This window comes from Cucumis melo, chromosome 5 (assembly GCF_025177605.1).
Source record: "Cucumis melo cultivar AY chromosome 5, USDA_Cmelo_AY_1.0, whole genome shotgun sequence".
Classification (NCBI taxonomy): Eukaryota; Viridiplantae; Streptophyta; class Magnoliopsida; order Cucurbitales; family Cucurbitaceae; genus Cucumis; species Cucumis melo.
In genome coordinates this window covers 2778033-2798451 of record NC_066861.1, presented here as the reverse complement: position 1 = coordinate 2798451, position 20419 = coordinate 2778033, and the positions used below count along the sequence as shown (strand labels likewise).

At 37.2% G+C, this 20419-nt stretch overlaps 1 protein-coding gene across 2 annotated transcripts; it reads left to right on the top strand.

Moving 5' to 3' along the window:
- The first annotated feature begins 1737 nt into the window (after positions 1 to 1737).
- LOC103491330 (probable transmembrane GTPase FZO-like, chloroplastic) lies at positions 1738 to 20087 on the top strand. 2 transcript variants are annotated; one of them, XM_051085167.1, is made up of 12 exons: positions 1738 to 2380; positions 2762 to 3315; positions 4173 to 4241; positions 5330 to 5527; positions 15399 to 15530; positions 16713 to 16799; positions 16904 to 17335; positions 17441 to 17608; positions 18318 to 18548; positions 18961 to 19076; positions 19451 to 19501; positions 19699 to 19838. In XM_051085167.1, the coding sequence occupies exons 1-11, from the start codon at positions 1876 to 1878 to the stop codon at positions 19476 to 19478; spliced, it is 2520 nt and encodes an 839-aa protein (XP_050941124.1). In that variant the 5' UTR covers positions 1738 to 1875; the 3' UTR covers positions 19479 to 19501; positions 19699 to 19838. The 2 variants fall into 2 exon arrangements, with proteins under 2 accessions (XP_050941124.1, XP_008449445.2); XM_008451223.3 differs by lacking the exon at positions 19451 to 19501 and having other exon boundaries at positions 1739 to 2380; positions 19699 to 20087.
- The last annotated feature ends 332 nt before the right edge of the window (positions 20088 to 20419 follow it).

Below are 20419 nucleotides of genomic sequence, written 5' to 3'. Positions count from 1 at the left end.
CTTCTGATTTGATGGTTGGTTAAATCCCTTTTCTAACTCGTAGAGGGTATTAAAGTTATTATAATATAATTTTAAATGTTTAAATTTACTTAGAATTAATATAATTTATGTGATACATTATAGTATAGGAAATGTTGTACAAATATTGCTCTAGGTATAGAGAGGTTAGCACGCACTACGTATGTGATGAGGAGCAGCACGCAAGTTGGGAAGTGTCATTGCATGATGTTGTGTGACGATGGTGTGTGAGTAGGTTAAGGTGCACGACCGACGCCCACCAGCCAAGCCCTATGCATTGAGATTCCTAGTGTGCCTTTGAGCTATTTTTAACATTTTTTAGATTTTTAGGTAAAATTTGGATATTTTCTAAGACTCGGAGGATTAATTAAGGATCAAATTCATTTATTTCATGTTAAGAAGAAATGGAATAAGTTTACTAACCTTTGGAAATAGCTTAAAGCCGTGAGTGACAAAATGATTTTTAAAGTCAACTTTGAACATATGTTTTCTTAACTATCAAGCATGAGATTTATGTGAGTTTTAGTACAAGCATGACTTACTAAGATAAGTACGAGTTTTATGTTGAGCAAGCTAACAAGTTCAAATATTTTAAATTTATAGCACAGTTATTCTATTTAATGAGATACATATACTTATTTTACATAATCACTATATTCCTAAGATACCAGTTTAGACCCGATGCCGAGTGATGAGGTACTTAGGGGAGCTCAATGCAATATGCTTTGGGCCGCAAGTTGGGGTGCTTAGCCCTTTAGAGTAGTTACTGTGTGCACATAGACAGATTGCTGTTGTTGGTGCTGAGTTTACTCCACAACAGTGAAGGCGTTAGGAGTACTGGGCATGCCCTACTACAACGTAGCCATACAGGTATTAAAGAAATGAGAAAAGTTTACTGAATTTATTTAAACATGTTTTACCATGTTAGGCTTCCATGCTCAAAATACTCTTATGTGCTTGCTTTTATCATATGTTTAAGTTATGCACTCGGCTTCCAACTTACATTTTAAAATGTTTTTCACTTTCTGAGTGGTAATCGTGATCCTCAATCCTAACCTACAGCTTCCAAATTGCCATTTTTGTTGTCTAAGGTTTTCTTCTAACATGGTATCGTGGGTTCATGCATTTTTTGTTGATACTAAGTATGTTCGAGGGAGGGTTTGAGTTTGTGTGTTTCTAGAAGTGCCTCACAGAGTGTCGTAAGAGTAAGAGATGCTTGCTGGCTATGCAATCACTCTTGGGCTAGAGAGGGGGTTTGGAAAGGGGTGTGACAATTTGTGTAAATATTCACCCATCCGTATGCGATTTGCACCCAACTGGATAGGTATCCATTATTGTCGGTCTACATCTGAACGTAGTTTAACACCAACTCTACCTAGTCTATGTCTGGACTTGGTGAACACACCCAATGCCTAAAATAATTTCCTCTTTTCTTTCATAAAAAATATACTTTATATCGTAAATTCTTTCCTAAATTATAAATCCTTTTTAATTTTTGATAAGGTGATTTTTGTTTTGCTTGTTAATTAAATAAAAAATTAAAATAAAAACATAAAATCTAGTCCATTTCTAAATTACAAGATTTTGAGAAGAAAATATATTATAAAAAATCTTCCCTCCCTTTTCCAACTTATTTATTTCGTGTAGAATATGTGAAATTTTTTTTAAGGTTTGACCATAAACCTAAGGATGTATGGTCTTTTCATATCTCTCTTTGTAATCTAATCTCTTGTGTTTCAATGGACGCCTAGCTTTGCCACTTGAAGAGGATAAGATGATATTATTCCTTTTGGTTTGAAGATATCAAGTTTTTGCTGATTCTCGAAAGCTCAAGCTGAGCTTCACATTCCAATTCTCATGGAAATGAGAATCCTCCACCGTAATTCCGTCTTCCGCATTCATTCCTCTCCTCTCTTCCTCAAATCAACTCCTTTCTTCCAAATGCACCCTCCTCTTCTTAAAACCTCCCCCCGTCGACACCACCGTTTCTCCATAAACTCAGTTTCGGAGAACCCATTTCAATCCAGCCAATCCATTCCTAAAACCCCAGAAAAACCACAACCTAGAACTCTTTTCCCGAGTGGGTTTAAGCGCCCGGAGATTAAGGTGCCCTGTGTAGTGCTGCAATTGGATGCGGCACAGGTTTTGGCCGGTGATAATGCTTTGGATTTAATTGACAGAGCTGTTTCCAAGTGGGTTGGGATTGTGGTGCTCAATAGCGGTGAAGGCGGTGGCGGTAAGCTCTACGAAGCCGCTTGTAAATTGAAGTCGATAGTTGGAGATCGAGCTTATTTGTTGATAGCCGAGCGTGTTGACATTGCGACTGCCGTTGGTGCCAGTGGAGTTGTCCTCTCTGATCAAGGTTGTATTAAGTAAAATTTCTGTGATTCTAAGCTTTTCGTCGCTTCGAATTTTCATGTGTATGTTTTGTTAAATGTAGTTTTCGTCTCTTCAGATCTTCCTCAATAGACATAAGAGTTTTTCCCGATAAATGTGAAGAGAAATTGAGGAAGATGAAGCTATTGAGAAATATGAAAAGTGGATAGAGAAGGAAGTTGAGTTGTTTAACACGCCCCATAGTCTGGATTAAATGCATAAAATATATGAATTTTATAATCTTGAATCAAAGGAGAAATAAACTAATTTTGTTTGTTGATACTTTCTTTTTGGACACCCATTTGCTTGTCAACTGTCACTGGAAAGCTGTTGGATGGTGAGTAATCTGTTTCCTCCTTTGAATCAGGTCTTCCTCCTATTGTGGCCAGGAACACCATGCTGGATTCTACTTCAGATTCCCTTTTTCTACCTCTGGTAGCAAGGAATGTAAAGTCCTCCATTTCAGCCGTAAATGCATCTAAATCGGAAGGAGCTGATTTTCTATTGTACGATTTTGATGAAGAGAAGCTTGAATTGACGACAGATTCTGTGTTTAAGAATGTGAAGATACCGATATTTATACTATTTTCCTCATATGGAGCAGACGTAACGTTTCATGAAGCGTTAAAATGGCTGGAATTTGGTGCAAGTGGCGTAGTGATCTCTTTGCAAGCCTTGAGGCTGCTGAGTAATGATGATGTTGGTAAATTATTTGATTCCATATTTACTGAAAATGGAAGAAAGGAGGATGATATTGAAAGTTCCAATTCATCTAGTTTATTTAATATTGGCAATGGTGCTCTTGGAACAACACAAGTAGCTGGATTTGCTAATTTGGAAGCTAGAGAAAAGCAAGTCGTAGAAACAGAGAAATTAGTGTTGCGTGAGGCTATAAATGTTATTCAGAAAGCTGCTCCACTGGTGATCATTTAATTAACCAATTTGGTAGTTGGTTTACAAACTAAATTCTATGTGTCATTCTTTCCTACAGTTTTAGTCTATGAAGCACAAATATTTCATGTGAGGCAAAGAATCTGTATCAGACACATACTTTCAGATACTTATCAAATACATATCTGATATGCTATTTGGCGTATCTGTTTTTAAGATGATGAATCTGATACATGATTCGATGTATCTATTTTTACATTGACCTTTTTCTGTAAAAAAAGATAAGCAACCCATCTAATATTCTCCAACTCAAAACTAAACAACCTATTTAAAACGTTCGTTCCCTCGTCCAAAACTAAAATAACAAAAGTAAATAAAAAACCAAATCTTAGAATCATCTAATTGTTATCATCACATTTGAGGCCCCATAAAGTCTTGTAAAATATACACCTCTTGAATATCTTAAACAATTTAACGAAGTCCTTTTTTCTTCATACTTTTCCTCTAATCTTCTTCCTCTTCTCTGATGAATTTGTGTCTTTTTTCAATTGTATTCTATTGATTGTTATACTTCCATAATTTTGATGTTTTTTCTATTGTACTTCAGCTTTTGTATTATATTCATACCATTGTCATTAATTTGAAATTTTATTTTGTGGATTTAGCAGATTACATTTAGTATCTTTATGTTAAATTTATCTATGTCCTAGATTTTTAAAGAGAGAAAAGATCTTCAAATGTATCAATATATTAGTTTTTTTAGAAATTGACGTATTGTCGTATCCTATCCTATCATATCCATATCTTGTATCTGTGTCTGTGCTTCATAGGTTTTATTTATTAGGTATGATCTAATTTTTCTCAAACTTGTATGGTTTTAATGGCAGATGGAGGAGATTTCGCTGCTCAATGATTCAGTTTCACAAATTGATGAGCCATTTATGCTGGCTATAGTGGTAATTGTGTGCTGAACTTCAACAAACTCTGGTTGCAGGATATACATTGGTATTAGCCCTAATTTCAAATAAATTCATTTTTTTCCATTTGAAAGAATCTAGGAGTAAACCGGCTTTTGCCATTTCTTTTTCCATCTTTTGGGTTCTATTGACATAATTAGAGTATTTTTGGGAAATATTATTTTTAGAAAATATTATTCTTAGTAAATATTATTCTATATATTCTTTCCTTTAGTGTCTTTTAATTTGGTTATATATAGGACTGTAGTATTTGATTATTAATCGATGAAATATCAATATTCTATACAAACTAATAGGTTCAATAGTTATTGTTTAACCCAAAAATTTTCACTCTTACATGTTTGAGGCTGAACGTGAATCTTCTTTTCGCTGCTAATGTCTGAAGCATTTTGATTCGTATAAAGTATTTTATCCTGAGGAATGACAACACAATTTTTATTGTTTCATTCTCCCACTTGGGATTATCATTGAGTCATACCTCCGGTTAGAAATTCTCATTGATGTCCAATTTAATTTAAATCTTTTCTTCTCGTCCACCTCCTTATGGGATTGACCAGATGAAATTAGCATTACCGGCCATTTTGTATGTTTTGAGGGCATATTTAGAAATGATTTTGAAATGGTTAGATTGCTTTTATTGGCTTCAAAATCACTCCAAAATATGCTGTTTATCATTCAAAACCAATTTCAATGGTATGGAAATTATGTTTTATAGTGTACACTAAATTGATTTTGTTTGATTAAAGGCATGTTTAGCAATAGTTTTGAACATGTCTAAAGATCCCTTAAATTGTTGAAAACTTTCATATTTTCAAGGCATTGATCATTATTTTATCAAATTCAGATTTTAATATAAGTAATATTTTCTTTCTAACCAAGGGGGAATAAAACTTGTTTGACAAACCATCCTTTTGTTTTCCTATGTATCATCCTTTAAACATTATTCCAAGTATTTAGCCAACTGAGGGAGTAATGTGTTCCCATGGTAATGAATAATGATATCTTACCCTTTTTTTCTGTCACTGCATTTTTCCTTTTAAGATTTTATGTTTTTTATTTGTGATCAGGGTGAATTTAACTCTGGAAAGTCAACAGTTATCAATGCACTTCTTGGAAGGAGATATCTAAAAGATGGGGTTATTCCTACGACTAATGAGATAACTTTCTTGAGGTTCTCCGAGTTAAATTCTAATGAACAACAACGATGTGAACGACATCCAGATGGTCAATATATATGCTATCTTCCTGCTCCCATCCTTAATGAAGTGAGTTTCTACATAATTTCCTCTTGACTCGGGAAGGGGTCACCTCCCCCCTTCTGGTTCTTATGTGTTATATTCCTTTTGTGATGAATGGTTTCTTTTGCACATACAGAAGTGGGGGAAAAAGGGAATGGTTATTATTGAAAGCAATTAACAACAACCCGAGACTTACGTGGAAACCCGAGAACCGGGAGAAAAACCACGATACTTTAGTTTTTATTATTTTTCTTATGAACAAAAACAATAGGTACAAAGGGAGTATAAATAGAGTACAATAGGAATAAGAAAGGAAAAGATTTAGGAAATATTTAGGAAATAAATCTTATATTTTATTTTTTCCAAAAGTATATTTTATTCTTTCCAAAAGTACTAATTCTAACACTCCCCCTCAAGTTGGGAGGTAAATATCAATGAGTCCCAACTTGCTAACGCAAAGGTCGAAGTGTGGTCGGAGAAGCCCCTTGGTAAGAACATCAGCAATCTGTTGGCTTGAAGGAATGTACGGAATGCATATGCTTCCACTGTCAAGTCTTTCTTTGATGAAATGCCGATCAATCTCAACATGTTTAGTTCTATCATGTTGCACTGGGTTGTTAGCAATACTAATAGCGGCTTTATTATCACAAAAAAGCTTCAATGGTGTCTCACATTCCTGATGAAGATCTGACAAGACTTTCTGGAGCCAAATTTCCTCACATATTCCCAGACTCATAGCTCTGTATTCAGCCTCAGCACTGCTCCTGGCCACAACACTTTGCTTCTTACTCCTCCAAGTTACAAGATTGCCCCAAACAAAGGTACAATAACCGGATGTAGACTTTCTATCAATAACAGATCCTGCCCAATCTGAGTCAGTATATGCCTCAATGGTCTTTCTATTTGTTTTTCTAAACATCAACCCTTTACCAGGTGTATTTTTCAAGTATCTCAGGATTCTGTTAACAGCTTCCATATGTTTCTCATAGGGAGCCTGCATAAACTGGCTGACAACACTCACAGCAAAGGAAATATCCGGACGAGTATGGGATAAGTAAATTAATTTACCTACAAGGCGCTGATATTGTTCTTTATCAACTGGAACTTGATCATCAGAGTTTCCTAGTTTACAGTTGAATTCAATAGGAGTATCAGCAGGACGACATCCCAACATACCTGTCTCGGTTAGCAAATCAAGGGTGTATTTTCTCTGAGACACGGAAATACCTTCTTTTGATCTAGCCACCTCCATTCCAAGGAAATATTTCAGATTGCCCAAGTCTTTGATTTCAAATTCATCACCCATTCTCTGCTTTAGTTGACTGATTTCTGTTTGATCATCTCCAGTCAAAATAATGTCATCCACATAAACAATTAGAATAGCTATCTTTCCTGTTTTGGAAGCCTTTGTAAATAAAGTATGGTCAGAGTGCCCTTGACTGTACCCTTGGGACTTGACAAAGGTAGTGAATCTGTCAAACCATGCTCTCGGAGACTGTTTCAGACCATATAGAGATTTTTGGAGTTTACACACCTCCTGACCAAATTGGGCTTCAAATCCTGGTGGGGGGCTCATGTAGACTTCCTCCACAAGGTCTCCATTCAAAAAAGCATTCTTAACATCCAGCTGGTATAGAGGCCAATCTTTGTTCACAGCAACAGATAGCAGGACTCTAACAGTATTCAATTTAGCAACTGGAGAAAAGGTTTCCGAATAGTCAATACCATAGGTTTGAGTGAACCCCTTTGCAACTAACCTTGCCTTGTGTCTATCAAGCGTACCATCTGCTTTGTATTTGAGAGAGAATACCCATTTGCATCCTACAGTTTTATGTCCCTTGGGTAGAGCACAGATCTCCCAAGTTCTATTCTTTTCGAGAGCCTTCATCTCTTCCATAACAGCATTCTTCCATTCAGGACACTCTAGAGCAGTGTAGATATTTTTCGGTATTATGGTAGAGTCAAGGTTTGCTGTAAACGCTCTAAACTGTGGAGAGAGATTATCATAGGAAACATAGTTGCAAATGGGATGTTTAGTGCATGATCTGGTACCTTTTCTCAATGCAATTGGAATGTCAAGAGAGGGATCATACTCATCAAGTTTTCTTGTATGACCCTGTTCAGCTTCATCGTTACTGGTTTCTATTCTAACCTCAGTCTCATCATCACAGTTCTTTTCTTCCATATTTTCAAGAACAGCAATATCAGACTTGTCATTCTCACTCATTGTATTATTAGTACAAGGTTTTGTAGGGTTTTCCATACCTTGGTCTCGAGGAGGTTCGAAATTTTGGACTGGAGCCGGCGGTTGACTAGTAGGGGACCCAACTTCCTTTCTGAGATTCCTCCTGTAATATGTTTTCCAGGGAACTTGGTTTGTGGGTAAGATTATGGGATGAGGATCAATGTCAGACACGGTAATAAGAGTAGGTTCAACAAATTCAAAGGTGTTGTTAGACTCTTCACTCACATTCTCCCCCTGAAGATGGCTAACAGGAAAGTAGGGTCGGTTTTCACAGAAAGTAACGTCCATAGTGACAAAATATTTCCTAGACGGCGGGTGAAAACATTTATAACCGTGTTGGTGAAGGGGATACCCAACAAACACACAGGCCTGAGCCCGAGGGGTAAATTTGGTCTGATTAGGGCCGAAATTATGGACATAGGCGGTGCACCCAAACACACGAAGAGGAACCTCAGAAACAAGACGAGTAGAGGGGTAAGACTCCTTAAGACAATCTAAGGGAGTCTGAAGGTGGAGGATACGAGAAGGCATTCTATTGATTAAGTGAGCAGCTGTAAGAATAGCATCTCCCCACAGGTATGATGGAAGGGAAGTGGAAAGCATAAGTGAACGGGCTACTTCCACAAGGTGTCGGTTTTTTCGTTCGGCCACTCCATTTTGTTGAGGAGTGTAGGCACATGAGGTTTGGTGAACAATCCCCTTGGAGGCTAGAAATTCACTAAGGTTATGGTTTTGGAATTCCCGACCATTATCACTTCGAAGAATTGCAATTTTTGTATGAAATTGTGTTTTGATAGTATGATAGAAGTTTTGGAAAATGGATGGAACCTCGGATTTATCTGAGATAAGGTAGACCCAGGTGAGACGGGTATGGTCATCAATGAAAGTTACAAACCACCGCTTTCCCGAGGAGGTGGTGACCTTGGAAGGACCCCAAACGTCACTATGGATGAGGTTAAACGGTTGTGTAGGTTTATATGGTTGTGAGGGAAAAGAGACTCGATGTTGTTTTGCCCGGATACACACATCACAAGATAGAGAAGAGACATCAACTTTAGAAAAAAGGTGGGGAAATAAATGTTGCATATATGTAAAGTTTGGGTGGCCCAGTCGAAAATGCCACAACATACAGTCTTGTTCAGAAGTGCTAAAGTAGGATGACAGTAAACTAACCCTAGACAAACTACTACATGAGGTATCATCATCAAGGATGTAAAGTCCCCTGCTATGCCGGGCAGTGCCAATCGTCCTCCCCGAGCTCATGTCCTGAAAATAAACCGATTCAGGTAAGAAGATAGCTTTACAATGCAACTCACGAGTGATCTTGCTTATAGATAACAAATTGTAAGACAGTTTAGGGACATGCAAAACATTCTGGAGAGCAAAACCGTCAAAGGGAACTATTTGTCCTTTGCCAGCGATCGGAGCTAGAGAGCCATCGGCTATTCGGATTTTTTCATTACCGGCACACGGGGCATATGAGATAAAGTGTTCTGAAGAACCTGTCAAGTGATCTGTAGCCCCCGAGTCTAAGATCCAGGGATTCTTTCCATCAACGCTAATAAGCCCAAGGGACTGAGGCATACCTGACTGAGCAATGGCACCCAGAGTCGGAGTCTTGGTCTGGCTCACAGTAGGATCAGTTGATTGAGAAGTGCTAGCAGGTGTAGTCTCACTAATGTAGGCACGTCCTGAGTTCTGTTTCTCGTTGGAGGACCGTTTCTTACCTCCTGGGGGACGACCGTGGAGTTTCCAACACTGATCCTTGGTGTGCCATTGTTTCTTGCAGTGCTCACACACAGGAATTGACTTCCCATTATTCTTGTCACTGTCATGATTTGAGGACCGAGCGCTAAAGGCTGCGGAGTCGATGGTAGGGGTAGTCAATACACCCATGGCATTAGTGCGATCCTCTTCCAGGCGGACTTCAAAACAAACTTCCATTAGGGAGGGAAGAGGTCTTTGTCCGAGTATACGACCACAAACATTATCAAATTTGGGATTAAGTCCTGCAAGGAAGTCATAAACACGGTCAGCCTCTTCAAGTTTAGCATATTGTGTACTGTCATTTGGTGTGTCCCAAACTGTCTCTCTGCACAAATCCATCTCTTGCCAGAGGAGAGAGAGCTTGTTAAAATAGGTAGTTACGTCCAGGGTCCCTTGTTTGCAATTATGGACCTGTTTTCGCAGTGTATATAACCGAGAGGCATTCTGTCGTTTCGAGTAAAGGGTCTGAGTTGTATCCCACAAATCTTTTGCTGTGGCTGCATATAGTAAAGGCTTGCCGATCTGTGGTTCCATACTATTAATCAGCATGGACCGAATAAGTGAGTCCTCTCCTTTCCAGAGTCGTTCCAAGGCGTCTCCTGGTGGAGGACGTACAGTCTCTCCAGTTAAGAATCCGAACTGGTATCGACCTTCGAGGAACATCTTTATTGATTGTGACCAAGAAAAATAATTTTGACCATTTAATTTTTCGCCTGAAAAATTCCCTGTAGACGAACCCAAAGAGCCAGTTATATAATTTGACTGTGAATTAGGGAACGAAGTTACCGGGTTCTTGGAATACATCGGCAACTCGGTTGGTTTGGAATGCGTTGAAGATTCGCCCGCTTCAATGTCCGATCTGTTTTGGGGTTGATCAATTCCGTTACCAGAAAACAGCGGTTGCTGTAAAGGGTCAACGTACAGCTGCTGCTTACTGTACTGATTTGACAGATTTACGATTGAGGGATGCTGTCCGGAGCTCGTAGATGGCGCATGAGGATGCGGATGGCCGGAAGGGTTTGACGGCTGGACATCCGACGGCGCGTAGAAGGGAACGGGATGGGCGGTGACGTGAAATGGCGGCGGCGCGTGGGCCCACGCGCCGGACACGAGCGGCGCGTGAATCAACTTCTGGTCAGACGGCGGCGCGTACGGCTGCGGAACCACTCCCGTTGGGTAGATCGGCGGTTTCTGTAGGTTCTGGAGCAGTTTCTCCATGGCGGCGGAGACGGCGGCGTCCACGGCGGCGGCGATTCCGGCGGCGGCGGCGGCGGCGGCGGTGACGGGTTCAGTTTCGATCTGGGTTTCTCCTAGGTTATTTTCTAGGGTTTCGTTATTGCTTTGCTCTGATACCATATTGAAAGCAATTAACAACAACCCGAGACTTACGTGGAAACCCGAGAACCGGGAGAAAAACCACGATACTTTAGTTTTTATTATTTTTCTTATGAACAAAAACAATAGGTACAAAGGGAGTATAAATAGAGTACAATAGGAATAAGAAAGGAAAAGATTTAGGAAATATTTAGGAAATAAATCTTATATTTTATTTTTTCCAAAAGTATATTTTATTCTTTCCAAAAGTACTAATTCTAACAGTTATTTGTTCTATACTTCTTTTTTGTGTTTCGTGTTTTCCTTTTTCTTTTTTTTTTCCAACGTGGTTGGGGTATTTGACTTACCCTCTTTTTCTTGAAAGTCCTTCTTATCAGAGGTTTTATTTATTATTTATTATTTATTTATTTTTTTTCTCTTTCATGTGTTCGAAGGACATGAGCAGAAACATGGTTGTGTGTTATCATGACCAACATCAAGGCGTTTAATTTCTCTACTGTTAAATGGTTTGGCAGTGCTTTATCCAATAGAATATGCCCAGTGAAATTGTTGTTCTTATTTGCTCTCATGTTATGTGGACATTGGTTTTTCTCCTGAACTATAGTTGCTTACCTTGTAAGAAGCGGTCCTTTGAAATTCACTGGATATTAGGGTGATGTTGTTAAGCCCCAAATTCTTCATGCATATAAACGTAGGGGAAAGAAGGGACAACGTCTGAGGAGTTTGTTGGAAAGGTGGGAAATGGTTGAGGGGACCATTTGGATATCGATATATAAAGAATGTTTTGGGGATTGTTGGAGATGTGTTTTATTTTGGGGAAAGCTGCAACAAGCTTTAGGAGAAGAGGTTTCCAGTTTTCTCGAAGGAGCTGGGTCAAGTGTTTTTCTTTCTATTCTTATTTCCTTTTGTGTTGATTTCCATTTGAGTTATTTTTATCCTTGACATTGGCTTGTAAGACTTTTGGTTGGGTTTTACTAAGTTTCAAGTTGAAGAGTCTTGACAAATTGGTATCAGAGCTCGAAATTCCTAAAGCGAACATGATCCATGGCTTAAGAACAAATAGAAGAGAGGATGGAGTCGAGTGAGAAGGAAATCATGGGTCTGAAAGAATTGATCCTCAGGCTGAAGTAAAGTGTGGAAAAACATGTTATAGACGTGAAAGAAAACAGTGTGGTTCATCTTAAGGAATAATCGGGCCCGTCCAATGGGTCTAGACTCAAACTGATAGGGAAGGCAGATGAATCGGAGTTTATGACGAGTATGGTGATGAACAATTCAGACAAAAGTAAGTACAAGAAGTTAGAGATGCTAGTGTTTGCAAGAGAAAATTCTAGAATTGTGGGTATATCAGGCCGAGCACTACTTCGAGAACAATGAACAGGTGGATGCGGCGAAGTGAAGGTGGCTATGATCAGCTTTGCCTTGGATGAAGTCAATTGGTTCCAATGGAGCAATAATCAGAAGAAACTTACCTCGTTAATGAATGGAATTTGGCCCTAAAGATGGCTTTGAGTGAATGGGGGCCATGGGCCGGGAAAGAAAGAAGCTCAACCTACAAAGAGTGGAAGCCTAGTGTCGGAAAAGGAGGCCCTAAGGGGAAAAAAATCCCAACTATGTCAGATCTTGATACCTCTCTGAGGAAATTATATGAAAAGAGAATTGCCAGTGAAATGCTTCTCCAACAGCAAGTTTAGGGCACGACTTTGTGGCATCGTATGGCAACACTAGAGGGGGTGAATAGGATTTGCTTCAAAAAAATTTTTTGTGGATAAACTTCAACACTAAGAAATTGAAACCAAATAGAATTAAAAACAAAACTAACCAAACTGTGGAAATTAAAAGAGTAGAGAGAAAGGAATAACAGGTTTAGAATCCTTATTCCACTCCGTAAGACTCTGTTAGGTACTAAATGTTTAGTATGATGTTAGTTAAGGAGTATAAGGGTAATTAGAAAGATAGGAATTTACTCGTAGTTATTGTGTAAAGGTGGTTACTAGTAGTTGCTGTGTAAGTGTGGTTACAACTTGTTATAAATAGAGGGAGGGTAAGTGAGAGTAGGGGAGGTTATTTTGTGGAGTGAATCTCTTGGGTTTGGGTGAGAGCGCTCAAGAGGGAGGTTCCAAGTGCCCTATGTTTGGGTTTTTTTGTAGTTATATTTCATTATATTTAGATCTTGTTCTTGTTAGGAAGTATCCTAACAAACTCCTTCTTGGGTGTTTTACTGCACAAATTCTCTTACGGGTGAGAACCTAACCGATTTTCCACTCTTTTTTATGGGTTCAAGTGTCAAACCACAATTGATCATTTTTTTAGGTTTTGGATCCAACCTATTCTGATCTTTTTCAATGGGTTCAAGATCAAACCACTATGGATCCTTTTTCTTTTTTAGGTCTAGAAGTAAACCACTATGCACAAATCCAAGGTGCATCCGCACCTTAATACAAGATCCTAAATGAAATATTGAAATTGAAAACCCATGAAGAAAGAACACTCTAGAAAGTGTAGATATACATCTCTAGACACTCAAAATAATCTCTCAAATACAAATTTAACAAGATGAAACTTTGAATAATAGCCAACAATAGAGAATTGAAGAGAGAATTTAAAAAATGACTTGGAGATGAGATATCTTGCAATCCAAAATGATAATTATTTTTTTTAAGGATGAATGTTGAGATTTTGAACAAATTTTTGGCCTAAAGAGGATATTAAAAGTAGTGTTTGAAAATGGCCATTGGATGAGAGCTTGAAGAAATGAAGGGTGGAGATTGTGTAGTGAAAGAAGGAAAATATATTTTAAAGAATAATAATATGTTATATAATTTTTCAAAAAAGGAAGTAGCCGTTGGAAAACTTTCTTCTTTTTATTCAATTTCACTTTAATTCTTTTTAAACTTAAAATTCAATTCTTTTGATTCTTTTAGTTTTAGAAATGAGTATTTGAATACCGCCACATGTCACAATTTGAATCGTCCAATATGATTTGATTATTTCACCATGTGTGTGTATGCTCTTAAGCCTATATTGTTACATGATTGGTGCACGTGTGCCACACATCGCCACATATGATTTTTCTTTCAAATCTTCTTTTAGCCACAACTTATTCGTTTAAATACAATTTGCGAATCAAAATCCATTGGAATTGTCTTTTTAAGCTCTACACTATGGATACTTCAAAACACTAAAATTTATCAGTAATTAAAAGTTTGTTGTCATCAAAACACATGATATGATTGAAACTCATAAAGCTAATAGGACCGACAAGGGGCTTTGCTTCTGTTGTAATGAGAAGTATTCGCATGGTCATCGTTGCAAAGTGAAGGAGACTTGAGAGTTGATACCATTCATAATGAATGAAGAAGAGGAACTGGAAGGAGTAGTGGTTGCTGAAATCAAAACAAAAACTGTCAAATTGAAAGCGTTGGAGATGACGAAAGGCATAGAGATTGCGTTGCAAACAATTCTCGGGTTTTCGGCCAAGGGAAATGCTAAATGGTAGAAAAGAGAATACAAAGTTTATATGGAAAACCCTAAAACAGGGAGGAAAGACCATGATAGAGTCTCTTTTATTATTTCCACTCACAATGAAAGTTATTAGAGAACACAATTTTATAGGATCTAGCAAGCCCTAATATAGAAAAGGAACTAAACTCATGGTAAAGTAAAATAACATTGGGGCTATAAACTATCGACAAAGCCCCTTATTGCCAACACATTCCCCTCAAGTTGGGACTCAGATGTTTTGGGGATTGTTGGGGATAGGTTTTATTTTGGGAAAAGCTGTAGCAAGCTTTAGGAGGAGGGGTGTCTAGCCTTCTCGAAGGAGCTGGGTCAAGTGTTCTTATTTCTTTTCTTATTTCCTTTTGTGTTGATTTTCATTTTTGTTGTTTTTATCCTTGACATTGGCTTGTTAGACACTTTTGGTTTATTATCATTTATCAATATATTGTAGCAGAGTATTGTTTCTGTTTCTAGCTTTTGGTTGGTTTTACTGCGTTTCAGGTTGAAGAGTCTTAACAGATGTATACTAATTGAATACTATACTCAACACATGAGTTTGAAAGCTGCTCATTTTCATTTCGCCACCTTTTTATCGATTACCCCAGTGTGTTCTGGTCTTTTTCAAGGAATGCAGAAAGTAATAATCAATTTTATGTTTGTTAGATATTAAAATTTCATTAGTTGTTTGCAAAACCCAATTTACAAGTTACGACCTTACTTGAACGAGATCTTTTCTATAGGTTGTACATCTGTGTCCTTGAGTTCTAAAAAAAAAACCCAATTTACAAGTTTTACATAACATTACTCTGAGCTTTATACCTAGAATTTCATATTTCATCCCTTGTTTTTATGATCAGCAACAGAGTTTAGAGTGATCTGAAGTGTTACACTAACTCAGTCCATTGGGATGGCCACGTGTGTGTTAGGATAGATATGCATACATGCATATATATGTGTTCCTGTGTGTCTGATATGTAGTGTTGAATCTTTTAAAACGAACATGTGTTATTTGATGTCTAATTATAGTTTTTCTGATTATTTTTAATGCAGATGAACATTGTTGATACACCCGGTACTAATGTCATTCTTGAGAGGCAACAACGCCTAACGGAGGAATTTGTGCCTCGTGCTGATTTGCTGCTTTTTGTTATCTCTGCTGATCGTCCGTTGACTGAAAGTGAGGTATTAACCATTGACGTAAACTCTTTATCCCAGCGACTTGCTACTTATGAGTTAATGTCCTGCCTGGTTGGCTACAAGGACCATGTAGTTGTTGCCTATCACTCATAGTCTAAGTCTTATGAGAAGGGACGCAGCAAGATGATAAGCCAATTTAAGAAAAACTAGGCATGAACACATTGGGGATGCACTCTTTTCTATCATTATTATTTCAGGATATATATATATATATATATATATATATATATATATATATATATATATAACATAAAATACTAAATGTACTCCATTAAGAAGCCTAAAATGTTAAATTAATTAACAATCGTAGGAGATGAGACTTTTATGCTCCGTTTGGTTTTTGATATTAAACCTATAAAGATCCATTTTACCTCTAAATTTCTTACTTTGTTAATGTGACGTAGTAGGAATATGGTATTATGGTCAAATCCTTTAACCTATTAGGATTAGGATTAGTTTCTTTTATTTGTTAGGATTAGGATTAGTTTGCTATAAATAGAGTACTTGTCTTCTTGTATTCATAATTTTTTTAATCATTAATAAAATTCTCTAATTTGGTTTACATCACAATGTTTTAAAAAACCAAGTCAAGTTTTGAAAGCTAAAAAAGTTGTTCCTAAAAAGTTATTTTTGGTTTTGGAATTTGGCTAAGAATTTAACTCTTTACTTGAGAAAGTTGAAAACCATGACAAGTATTTGAGAGGAAATAAACTTGATTTAAAAAAAACATGGTTACCAAACAGGTTAAGTTTCTGACAAAGTTTTTTATGTCTATACTTTTGTCTTTGGTTAAAGAAATGAGCTTTCCTTTTATCTTTTCAATCTTTGTTTTAACATATAATTGATTTGAGCTTCAAATCTGGGTTCAACTTAAAATGCCGAACCATTTTCTCTTTAAAAACTTTTCCCAGGCATGTCCATGAATTACCCCAAGACCCCAACCGGTCCCACATGTTTGACATTAAAAAAAAGAAAAGAAATAGGAAACGGAAATTAGCATGTTGAACACATATTCAGAGTTTGGCCGACATAGACACTCCTAATTATGGAGCAGGCGTTTTGAGGAGCCTGTACTTACCTTTGCAAGAGAAAGGTCGTGTTTGGTCCTCAGTTGTTGACTGGCTTCTACGCATTTGTAAAAAATTCACCCATGACTTTTACTTTCAGGTTAATTTTCTTCGTTACACACAGCAGTGGAAGAAGAAAGTGGTGTTTGTGCTGAATAAATCTGACCTTTATCAGAATAGTCACGAGGTTTGTTTAATTTTTTTTTCCTTGGTGTACTTACACAAAGTACATAAGCATTAGATTCATTCTGAGCTTTGTTTTATCTTGTATTCTTTGTGGCTTGGTTGCAGCTGGAGGAAGCTTTGTCCTTCGTCAAGGAAAATGCAGCAAAATTGTTGAATACTGAACACGTCTTTGTATTTCCAGTATCTGCAAGATCTGCTCTGGATGAAAAACTTTCTGCTACTCTAGAGGGTGGAGAAGTCGTATCTCCCTCTAGTTCTTATTGGAGAAGCAGTAGCTTCCATGAACTTGAAAATTTCTTATACAGCTTCTTAGATGGGTCAACAGGTAATGGAAAGGAAAGAATGAAGCTTAAACTCCAAACACCTGTTTCAATTGCGGAACGGCTACTTTCTGCTGCCGAAACTCTTGTGGGACAGGAGATACGTTTTGCCAAACAGGATTTGGCTTCATTAAATGAATTAGTTGATGGTGTAAGAAATTATGGATCAAAGATGGAAAACGAAAGCATTACTTGGAGAAGACAAGCTTTGTCACTGGTATGTACTCCAATCAATATTTCTACTTTTCAACTATTCTTTCGATAGAAATGCAAGTTCTTATATCTCTATTTTTTGTCCCTGTGGTTCTGCGTAAAAATGCAGATCGACTCTACCCAATCACGAATTATGATGCTTGTAGAATCCACTCTACAACTATCAAATTTGGATATTGCTGCTTATTATGTCTTGAAAGGGGAAAAGACTACCACTCTATCGGCTACCTCGAAGATTCAAAACGACATCATTTCCCCAGCATTAGCTGATGTGCAAGTAATATTTTCTAGATGTCAGCTTTTCGGAGTTTCTAATTATTTAATCTTTGCTTGGGTAATTGGTGTTGGCAATTTTGTAATCACCAATAGATTTATTGGCTTTTAATAATTTAGTTTTTCCAAAAATGTACAGAGTTATGCATTTATCTTAGTGTCAGGGGACAGTTTGAATCTCCTATTGTTTATCATGTGAAGATTTTCTGAAGCCTTGTTGATCTATCCTGCAGTTTTCTTGTCATATCTTGACCTCATAACTTTCTTGTATCCTCTTGGGAGGATAGGTTTGAGATTGCCAAAGTGAATGCTTCTTCGTGGTATTTTGAAGCTAATTTGGTGCAAGAAATGAGTCGCAAGAAATGAGTCTAAATTGGAAATCCCTTCTTCAGCTAGCTTGCTAATTTGTCTTTTTTTGTAACAGTGTACTTGTTTTAGTTTATGAATCATGTTGTTCTGTTGTATTTTCGCTTCTTTTGGGGTTTTTTTGTTGGAAAATGACGAGGGTGCTTAAGGGGTGTCAATCTAGTTGAGATGCCTGGGTTTGCATCTCCTGATGATATGCCTATTTTCTTATTGCTTGCTTTGCTCTTTGGGTCTCATTGTACTTTGAGCTTTTCTCTCATTTCATTAATTCAATGAAGTGACTTGTTTCTGTTTAAAAAGAAAAAAAAAAAACTTCTCTGATCTTGTATAATTTTTGTGGCTTCTAGAAACTTCTCCAAGACTATGAATCCTGGCTTCAATCCGGCAATGCTAATGAAGGAACAGTATACCAGGAATCCCTGCAGAAACTGTGGCCATCTATTGTTTTTCCGGCGACTCAGATGCATCTTGAGACCTATGAGTTGCTTAAGAAAGTAGATGATCTAAGTCTGAAAGTAATTAAGAATTTCAGTCCAAGCGCTGCTTCAAAGTTGTTTGACCAAGAAATTCGTGAAGCGGTGAGAGTTTCTTCCAAAGCCATACCAGTCATTTTAAGTTGGAAATTGGAAAATGGAAATTTGCATGAATCATGATCAAATTATTAATGATTATGGTCTTTTCTGTTCTCCAGCTGTGAAGCCATGGATATGGTACAATGCTTAGAGCAGATATGTATAGTGAATTTAGCCTGCATTGTCCCGGAGTTCAAAAGAACTCCCTTGCATAATTTTCACATTAAGAACTTTTTTTAATTTATCAAAAAAGAAACAAATAAATAAATTAATTAAAAGGAAAATGAATGGTTGTCTTTAAGGTTTAAAGTTCTTTTTTCCATGAGTAGGCACACTTAGGAACATGTAGTTATAACTGAAGATTTATCCTCAAACCACATGGCATTGATTTTTAACATATTACTCTTTTCAATTTCAGTTTTTGGGAACTTTTGGTGGACTCGGGGCTGCAGGTTTATCTGCTTCGCTTCTAACTACAGTACTTCCCACCACAATAGAAGATCTTCTTGCTCTTGGCCTTTGTTCTGCTGGCGGGTAATGTGCATCTTTACAATTTCTTTTTCCTTTCGTTTTTTAATTTTCATCTTCTTTCTTTGTCAAAGTCAGCTTGGCCCAACTTCCCTTTCCATAATATCCAATCCATGTGACTTTACATCATGACCTCCAAATCAGGTAATTGATAGTGATGACGTAGACAATAGGGATTCCGTAGGATTTTGGGAAAAACAATCTAATTGAAAGTAATTCAAGATGGAGAATAACTATCGAACTTCTTGAGCGACTCCCAGTCCCAATCAGGCACCAAACAAGAATATTATCCCAAACAAGTTTTCTCTTAAACGACTCACTCATTTAATTACCAAAAGACCAGATATCGCTTAATAACTTTTTCATGGTCATATCTCCAGGATTAAGCTTCTAGATGCTTTAAGTTGACACCTCCACCTGAAGTTTTCATGGTACTGCTAGACCCTCCATTTTTGTGTGTATTCAACTGTAACTTAGGGGCTGTAGTAGTGTAGTGCTTATCCGTTGTCCACTTCAACCATTTTGATGTGCCTTTTGGTAATTCTTTAACTATGCGTTTGTTAGAGCAATAACTTAACTTTAAAGAGAACTACTGAAATTCTGACAAGGTATTTATTATCTTTGATAGATTTTTGGCAATTTCCAACTTTCCAAGTCGTAGGCAACAGTTGGTAAGTAAAGTAAAAAGAACAGCAGATGGATTTGCTCGAGAGCTTGAAGCTGCTATGCAAGAGGACCTCAATGAAGCAGTTCGAAATTTAGAAACTTTTGTGAGTGTCATAAGCAAGCCATATCGAGATGACGCACAAAATAGGTTAGATAAACTATTGGAGATTCAAGATGAATTGTGCAATGTTGGGAAAAAATTACAAAAACTACAAAGTGATATCCAAAATCTTCATGTATCATGACTGAACAAACCATGTTTTTATTAGTCTTACCATATTTAAAAGGTTTCCTCAGTGACATATGTTAAATGGAATGATGCCACAATAAAATGTTAATCTCCCTGATCCATTCTTTCTGGATTCCTTGTTGGGCAACGTCAACAGCTGAAAGAGAGCTGAATATTCCTTTAATAACTTATTTTTCACATTTCATTTCAATATCTAAAGTCTACAGTGTGTGATATTTGAGGAAGACTGGAGAGTTCGCAAAATTTGAATGAAGGTTTCATTGCAGCTTCAGCCACTACTTTTCTTCAGGGGTGCCTGGTATTTTTGGCGATAAGCCTTATCGTAATGGAGTTTTTGAAGCATAACTATTAAAAATCATCATAGTAAAGAAACAAAACCATATTGCAGCAGGAATACAATTATGTGATCTGTTATGGATTCTATACCGAACTG

What these genes read in the sequence shown, in the direction of transcription:
- LOC103491330 (XM_008451223.3), top strand. Translation starts at nt 1,876, where the DNA reads ATGGAAATGAGAATCCTCCACCGTAATTCCGTCTTCCGCATTCATTCC. An exon ending in AGTTGTCCTCTCTGATCAAG is followed by an intron (nt 2,381 to 2,761) that starts GTTGTATTAAGT and finishes CCTTTGAATCAG; the next exon opens with GTCTTCCTCCTATTGTGGCC. An exon ending in GGCCTTTGTTCTGCTGGCGG is followed by an intron (nt 19,077 to 19,698) that starts GTAATGTGCATC and finishes TATCTTTGATAG; the next exon opens with ATTTTTGGCAATTTCCAACT.